The sequence below is a fragment of the Chelon labrosus genome (assembly GCF_963514085.1).
Source record: "Chelon labrosus genome assembly, chromosome: 9".
NCBI classification, from domain to species: Eukaryota; Metazoa; Chordata; class Actinopteri; order Mugiliformes; family Mugilidae; genus Chelon; species Chelon labrosus.
Window position 1 is genome coordinate 27,636,792 of NC_140359.1, and position 9,266 is coordinate 27,646,057.

The 9,266-nt window shown below is 41.2% G+C and overlaps 1 protein-coding gene across 1 annotated transcript; it reads right to left on the reverse strand.

The window, feature by feature from the left end:
* Positions 1-366: 366 nt before the first annotated feature.
* On the reverse strand, positions 367-8,412 carry LOC311493256 (GTPase IMAP family member 2-like; the record flags this gene model as incomplete). Its single annotated transcript, XM_084551815.1, has 2 exons — positions 367-2,175; positions 8,210-8,412. The coding sequence occupies 2 exons, from the start codon at positions 8,410-8,412 to the stop codon at positions 1,569-1,571; spliced, it is 810 nt and encodes a 269-aa protein (XP_084407941.1). The 3' UTR covers positions 367-1,568.
* Between the last annotated feature and the right edge of the window lie 854 nt (positions 8,413-9,266).

Below are 9,266 nucleotides of genomic sequence, written 5' to 3' on the forward strand. Positions count from 1 at the left end.
GTGGCTCAGTAGGTAGAGCGGGTTGTCCACGAACCAGAGGGTTAGCGGTTCGATCCCCGGAATGTGCCACATGCCGAAGTGTCCTTGAGCAAGACACTGAACCCCCAGTTCTGTGTGTGTGCTTGTGTGAGCGAATGGGTAGATGTGTCTGTGACTGTAAAGTGCTTTGAGTACCAATAGGTAGAAAAGCGCTATATAAAAGCAAGGCCATTTGCCATATAATACTGTATGTTTTAGATGCTTTTATAGGATTGATTGAAATACAAAAATATATTTACAAAATAACTGAAATGATTGTGCATCTGGGGATGGTGATGGCAGTAGTTGTATATTAGTAGTATATTAGTATAGTAGCTGTATATATATGTCTATGGTCTCGAGCATAACATCTCTATTAATTAAAAGTATCAAACGTTTGTGAACTAGACCGTGACAAACAATCAGCGAGATTCAAATTTAACACGATGTAGCACGCAGTATGAGCCTCAGATACCACACAACAGATTACAAAGGAAACGGAAGACTGGGTTACTACTGTATACACATTTGTGACCCTCAGCTTGGCAGACTATTAGTGGAGGTTATAATGAGCAAGTGATTAAAAAAGTGAAAACACGTCGTCAGTGAAGCAGAAATAAGTAAAAATATACCTGAGACTGGAGCAAGACAAAGTAAATCTACAGCAATTCTGATCAAAAACTGAAATTGAGATAAGATACGATAAGCTCGGACTTTATTTATCCCACATAGCAGCACCTCAAGTGAATGTATATGACAAATTTGAAATCAGCTAAATCCAGACGCTGCATCATTCCAACCTCAACAAAGCTGTTCCCAGGTCAAGCCTGATAGCTACCCTTTGTCATAGTTTGAATTCTGCAGATGAGACCTAGAGCTTTCACTACAAGTATACAAACAAACAAAAATTCCACCATGGAGAGGTAAGAAATGTGCAGCAGTGAAGCAAAACCACACTGCTCTGTCTGTCAGCAAGGATGAAGAACATGACACTTCAAGGTGCCCCACATTTGCACCAGACTTTTCATGGTGAAAAGTTATTCTGCCATGAAGATGTGTTGTCCTTTGGAATAAGAAAGTGACACACCAACAAAGATTGCTTATGGCAACACGAGAATTGTATAACATAGATTGCATGTCCATAACGCATACTGGCTAAATCAGCTTTGTATTTTTAACTTCAGCCCAACTAACTCAAAGATTGTCAGCACTGATTGGTACCGTGTGTCCTGATTGAGCTGGAAAGGAGTCCTGACTTTGAGAATTCAAGATTTAGATTCAGACACTCCTTTGGAAACAACAACACCTATGTCTGAAAGAGAAGTCAAGGGAGACATCTATGTCAAACTGGAAAACCTCTGTCTGAACAGAGGAGGTTAACTGAGATATAATCTGCCATCAGCAGTCTGAACATCTAAGTCCAAAATATTTTAACCCAGTTCACTCTTTGAATCTTGGATTTCTGGCCATTAATTGGTTAAAGTACTAATCATTTAGAGCTGAAGAAGCTGCCTGTCCAGTTGCCTTTAAGAATAGTTTTTAGAGGATCTTCAGACATGCCCTCCATTGTTCTCTTTAACAATCTGTTCAAATCGTGTTAACAGCTCTCCAATGTGAAGGTCTTTCAGCCACAAGAATCTGTCTCTACACATTCTGATCATGTCTCTTATTGGTGGATGTTGTTGATACTTTTCCATGAAGCCTGGCTGCTCCTCTCTGGGTGTTGATATCAGAACCAGTGAATGATCAAATGACCGATCACTGAAGAGTTCCAGGACTCTGCAGAGTCTCTGTCTGTGTTCCTCAGTGAAGTCTTCAGGCTGTAGAAGCAGCAGGAACACATGAGGTCCAGGAGCAGAGAGTCTCTCACAGGTTCCTACATGTTCTCTAAGTTCATCTTCAGAGATGTTGGGGAGCAGCAGATCTGGGATGTTGATGAGAACTATTTCTTTGTCTTTAATCAGTCCACTGACTCTCACACAACGGTCTGGTTCTTCCTCAGTATTGAACTTGTTCTCTCCCAGGATTAAGTTCCCCACTGAACTCCTCTCAGACCAGCTGTTCCCCAGAACAACAACCCTCAGCTCAGACACTGAAAAGAAAAACAGTGAATTAGAAAACACAGTAACACAGAAAATCCACAGTGAAACACTAGAACTGGATTAACAATGAGTGAGGAGGTCATTCTTTAAGAGGACATTTTGATCTGAAACTCATCATTTCATTATGAACCTGTAAAGATGTTGAAATAAATAAAGTGTAAATGTGAATCTAGAGCCTAGAAAAGCTGTAATCCTACATGTTAATGTGACCAAGAGGATTTCTGACTCAGTTCACTTTAACTTACTGTCAGGTCGAAGGCGTTCAAGGCTGCTGCTGAGCTTCATAGATGACCTACCTACAGCTGCAGGGAGAGAGAACATGTAGATGCATTGACTGATGTATTCATGTGAGTTGATGTTTCAGCTTGTTTCTGGTAGTCTCTCTAACTCAGCTGCTCTGTCTGAGACCTTCTTGATTTCATCCACTTCCAAATGTCCCCATCTGTCATGACTGCAGTCAGAGACGAATTTGCTGTGTCACCAACAGCGTCGTCCTCTCCTATACCACCAGCCACTTGTGACTATTACAGAGCCCTCTCTCACCCTAGCATCAGACCAGGTAATCAATGACTCACCTCACCTGCACTTTGGAAGCCCAGCTCAATGACAATCAACCACAAACTCAGATCAAAGCTATCAGTCTACAAATGCAATCTCATTTAGACCGACTTCTGACCTTAGTGGTTGAAGATCCCATCATACATTTTGTAAAACTTCCTTCTGCTATCACATAGTGTCAGTCATATGGGAAAACGTTAAGTTGATTGTGTGGAAAAATGGGATGTACTGACATGTTCATCAACTGAAGCTCTAACAATAGAAGGAGATTGATTACCAAGACAAGCACAATTTTGCTTACAAAATTTGACACCTGGTTTTACATATTCCTGGCTCCTGTTGGAAGCTAGAGCAGCTCATGCATTTGGATGCATGACTTGTTTACACAAAGAAAGGATTGAGTAATGTATAACATACACAGAAAATACAGTTGAGGGTTCATTATTAAGAGTTTACAGCGTTTCAGACAATTTATTAAAGACGCTCCCAACTCATGAAATCAGGGCTGTTTCTAGCTTTGTGGGGGCCCTAAGCAAGATGCTGTTTGGGGGCCCCTAGTTTGTCAAACTTCGCTGAAGAGATTCCTAACCCTGAGATGGTCCACTAAAACGCCACTATCTATTACACTTCATGAGCAAAACAGACTACAGTTAAAATTAAACATCTTAAGTTGACCCACTCAGGTAAGTTAAACTGATGAAAAACTATAATACAAGGAAAACAAAAATCCTTTATGGGTCAATAAAAAAACAGATTTTGAGTATTTACTTTAAATAAAAAAAAAAATACAACAAACCAACATCTATTTTAAGTGCAGGAACGAAAACAAAACAACAATGATATCCTCATATGACAGATGCTTGCCCATCTCGTGTATGGTTGATGAGGAATGTGATGTTCCTGGAGCTTCCTGGTCAGGAAGTTCAGAAGATCCCTCTAGCTCAATGTCTGGAGCTCCAAACCATTCTAGAATTGCTCCTGCAAAGACAAAGCTCCTTATAAAGCAAAATAGATCATGAGCGCATATTCCTATTTTATAACTGCAGTGATGTTGCAGTAATACAGAAAATTAAAATTAATCTGTGTTTATATTAAACTTTGTGATGTACAGTGTCCCTTTAAAGCTTGTACCTAATTACAAAGTTGTCACTTTAAAGACTTTTCTGCATTAATTTACACATTGGACTAGTTAAAGAAATAAAACTAAGATGAATGATCCACTGCCACAATAGTCTAAAATAAACACAATGCCTCATATTTATAAATCACTTAAAAAAAAACAGACCTTTAAAATATTGATTTAAATTATAAAGCAGTAGCACACTTCTAATTAGAGGCGTATAAAACACACACTAAACTTTGTAAATGAATCCTAGGTAGTCTCTAGTAGGTAAAATAATGTTAAGTGTCAAACATCTGAGAGACAACTTCCACTGAACTTCCAACTTCTTCCTCCGTTTTCTTTTCTTCCGTTTTTCTGCGCCACTGAGATAACTTCTTTTTGATGCCATTACTGTGTTTGTTTTGTTTAATATTCACGCTAAGGGGAAAGATGAGTAGCTGTCAATCATTCCCATCATACCTGTCGGCGGCATGGTACATCATGTACGTCACTGTCTGACAGTGCGGTCCAAAGAATATGACCTAATAAAAAACACTAGCCACAGCTTATCATTGCAGTTTATTTATAAGCTGTGTTTATTTTGAAACATATAGGGGATGTAACAAACACACGAGATAGCAACAGATAAAGATAGGACATTTTAATTCTCCTCAGATGAGGATGAACATGCAGCTTTGGACCCCCATGGTGGCTTGGGGACTCTAAGCATTCGCCTAGTTCGCCTATAGCAAGAAATGGCTCTGCATGAAATGAACGAGTCTGGCATCATTCCAGGACAATGACATGTTGTCCCTCTCCCTTTTGCCTCAACCCTCTGACTGCAGTGTTACTGAATATATTGGGTATACATGTTCATAGAAGATTTAGGAGACACTTCACTTTTACTGTGACGTGATCGTGGAGCTGACACTTTAGAGAAACATAAAGTAGATTGATTGATTGATTGATGTGAAGTGTGTAATCAGTGTGATAGTCAGAACTAAACATCCTGTGATTGTTGGTGTCCACAAGCAGCTCAATAACTGATTTACTTCATCTGTGTCAACATCTAGCATCTCCACCTCACTACCTGTGATAGTCTGTGTGGACTGAGGCAGACTGCAGGTGGAGACAGAGAGTCAGGAGAACCACCTGGACAGAAAGTTACCACTAGAGGACGCTCTCTACACAATGTCTGTCCTCATGTCTAATCAAAGACGAGCTGAAAACAACAAGACAAAGAAAGAGAAGAGCAAGTGTCTCTCTTCAGGACAGAGTTGTGATTCTACACAATTTGATCATCAGTTCTAGTTCTGGCTGCAGGAACAGTTAGAGTCAGTACACATGAAGAAAACATTCATCTACATAGAGACTCTTTAAATGGTTGGTCTGTTTAAGGTGGAGCTGAACCCTGATTCATTTTATATTGAGAGAGTTGATGAGAACAACTGGACAAGACAACAGTCACTTACTGGCAGCCTCGTGACGACTCATTCCATCTTCCATTCCACGTCCTAGGAAATATTTATGAAAAACAAAGAGAAACTTAATCAATGATGAATTCAACACCTATTCAACCTGTAATGAAGTCACTGAGGATTTAAGGTGGACTGAAGAGAATCTGTCAGTCATTATCAAGTGAAACTTTCTAACTCAACAGTCAACTTGGAAACATTTCAAGAAAATGTGACTTATTGTCTACAAACTGCTGGAATTCTACATGTTCATAGAAGATTTAGGAGACTCTTCACTTTTACTTACTGGGACGGTCGTCTGATCCTGTAGAGAAACATAAAGTAGAATGATTGATTGATTGATTGATTGATGTGAAGTGTGTAATCAGTGTGATAGACACAGTTTTCATAGTTTTTATGCTCCTGTCAATATTAAACAGTTAGAAATCAGGAAAAAAGCCCAGCACAAACTTGTCAAACCATCCTGACCAGATATTTATAGATAGGCCACAAGTAATTAAGAAAAGAGGAAGAGGAGAAAAAGCTGAGTGTCTGTAACAGACTGCCACCAGTACAGCACCATCTTTAGATGGACATAACCTGACTCATCCAGTACAGAGACTAATATCAGCTATGTGTTGGATGAGATTAGAGTCAGCAGACATCAATCAAACATTCATCCATATACTGATTTGATCTGTTTAAGGTGGAGCTGAACCCTGATTCATTTTAGATTGAGAGAGTGGATGAGAACAACTGGACAAGACAACAGTTACTTACTGATATAAATACTGGCCCCCCCTGTTACATGTTCCAGGTCATGACGTAGAATGAAACACATTGAAAAACAGAGAATCTGTCAGTCATTATCAAGTGAAACTTTCTAACTCACCAGTCAACTTGGAAACATTTCAAGAAAATGTGACTTATTGTCTACAAACTGCTGGAATTCTACATGTTCATAGAAGATTTAGGAGACACTTCACTTTTACTTACTGTGACGTGGTGGTACAGGTGACACTGTAGAGAAACATAAAGTAGAATGATTGATTGATTGATTGATGTGAAGTGTGAAATCAGTGTGATAGTCAGAACTAAACATCCTGTGATTGTTGGTGTCCACAAGCAGCTCAATAACTGATTTACTTCATCTGTGTCAACATCTAGCAGCTCCACCTCACTACCTGTGATAGTCTGTGTGGACTGAGGCAGACTGCAGGTGGAGACAGAGAGTCAGGAGAACCACCTGGACAGAAAGTTACCACTAGAGGACGCTCTCTACACAATGTCTGTCCTTATGACTTGGAAAGGTCGCTCTGTTGCAAGCCAGACGCTTCACTACTTTGCTCTCCGCTTTTATTGTTTTCATCTATCTTTTCCCACTGCAATCGATTCCTTCTGCTTATAAACTTATGGAAAGTGGATCCTGGACACCCATATATCACTTGGAGTTTTATTTTTGAAAGTTCCTGAAGGCTACCACTGTTATTTTAAACTGTTTTACTTCGTGAGCGTGGCCTACAAGGACACCTATACCAGCTGCAGTGATTGGGATCGAGGAGCTAAGCTAAGCTAAGCTAAGCTAATTGGCAGTAAGATGCCTCCCTTTTCCGAAGATGACCTCTGCAAACTTCTCCAGAAAATAGCAGTGCTGGAGACAAAAATTCAACGTTTGGAAATAAATGCAGAGGTGAATGGACTTTGTGGAAATGACAGCACTTTGTTGCTGACTCAAAACAATGGACAGGGGAATGCTAACACACCGCTAATTAGCTCTGATACAGCTCCTACAAAACAAAAAGGCTGTGTGCTGGGTAGTAGTTCTTCCAGTATCAGTCCTCCCTGGAATGCTCTCGGGGCGAGGCCTAAGAATAAATCACCTGCTATGGGGAGATGTCTAACGGGTAGAATCCAGTGCCCAGAGATCAGTGATGCAACAGGCTGGCCTGCGTTATCATCATCCTCAACGCCAGTGCAGAATAAGACACAGCCGTGGATAAAAGCTAAAGGGAACAGGAGCAACGAACCTCCCAAACCCTCAAGTGTGCAGCTGCAAAATCGCTTTGCTCCACTACTGCAGGACCCTGGATTTCCAACTGAAGACCTGGATAACTTCACTGACTCACAGAGAAGGGTAAGGCCTGACCGAAAGTCTGAAGTCCGAAAGCTACAAGGAAAGCTACTGACTGGGCCTCAGACTCTTGTTGTTGGTGATTCTGCAATTAAAGACATGGGAAGCATGTTTGGCAGGATGATACCGTCTCCAATATGACCGACAGAATCCTCAGTATTGTAGCAGAGATTCCAACTCTGAAATATCTCGTGCTGCACACTGGAGCAAATTATATTGTGAAGCGACAATCTGAAGTGCTTAAGCGAGATTTAGGTAATCTGCTAAACACAGTGAGCTCTCTGAATGTTGAAGTTTTCTTCAGTGGGCCTTTACCACCAGTCAGAGGAGGATGTGAAAGATTCAGCAGATTGTTTGCACTAAACAGATGGCTCTCAACTGCATGTGATGTCCACTCAGTTCATTTTATTGACAATTTTAACTTTTTCTGGGACCGGAGACACTTTTTCAAAGGAGATGGAATGTCTCTGAACAAGGCAGGAGTTAAACTTTTCTGTGGCAACCTATCTTCCTGCCTGCGTCATACTGCTCCCATTCCCAAGGACAAGAGATATGAGGAATCCAAACAAAAGGAGCAAACAACAAAACAAGGAGAAGTGACTCTCCCCCCACCTGTAAGCTCTGACCATGAGGGATGTCAGAGCAAAAAAGAGGATGCCTCATGTCCTCCACCAGGGGCCACTGGTTGTGAGGATTTGTCTCCTACCATCAAAACTCTGCCCTGCACACCATCTCCAACTGTCCAAACTCCATCCAGCTCAGAGGGTATCCCATCACCCTCCTCTCCTATGCTGGAGTTTACTGACCAAATGAACAGACTTGTCAGTGTCGGCATTAAATTTACCCCTCGCCCATCTGAGATCCTGTCCCCCCAAATTCCACCTCGGCCCTCACAACCACCCACTCGCCGACGGGCACCACTACCACCCCCTCCAAAGCTGACGCTATTCCAATCCCCCAATACGAGCCCAACTGGCCCATCTGAGATCCTGTCCCCCCAAATTCCACCTCGGCCCTCACAACCACCCACTCCCCGCCGACGGGCATCACCACCACCCCCTCCAAAGCTGACGCTACTCCTATCCCCAATACGAGCCCAACACAGCTTGTTACCTGTGTTGGGAATTGATGTGCTCTGGGTCCAGGTTTTAAGGCAAATGTAGTGCCTGACTTTTCCAAGGAAAATCCAGGGCCCATTGTGTCGGAAGCTGCATTGATTCATGTATCTATAGGTCGGAGGAGAAGATTGGTTCATCTTTCTAGAAAAATGTCATCATCAAATTTAATTCGCATTCCATGTCAGCCACAGTCTGTTTCCAAACATGGGAATGATCAACTTTTTAGTGCATTTAACTTAGCTCTTTTAAATGTTAGGTCTCTGGCAGGCAAATCATTCTTAATCAATGATTTTATAATCAAGCACAAGCTTGATATTATGTTCTTAACTGAAAGTTGGCTAACACAAGACAACAGTTCAACAGTTCTTAATGAGTCAGCCCCTCCAAACTTCAGCTTCATGAGTGAAGTAAGAAGGCATAAGAAAGGAGGTGGAGTCGCCGTGTTGTTTAATGACAGCATTCAGGGCAAGAAAGCTTCTTATGGGCAGTTTGACTCGTTTGAATATGTTGCTATTCAATTAAAATCTCCCTGTCGATCTCTCTTTGTAACCATCTACAAACAACCAAAATACAATGCAAAGTTTCCAGACGAGTTTGTCAAACTACTGTCTATTGTTTGCATTGATTTTGACTGCGTTGTCTTAGTGGGTGACTTCAACATTCATGTTCACGATAATCTCAAAGATAGGTGTGCTAAGTGTCTCTCTTCAGGACAGAGTTGTGAGTCTTTGTTGTTGTTTATTCAGCTGATATTTTATGACGGATAAAGGAACCCAACAGAGT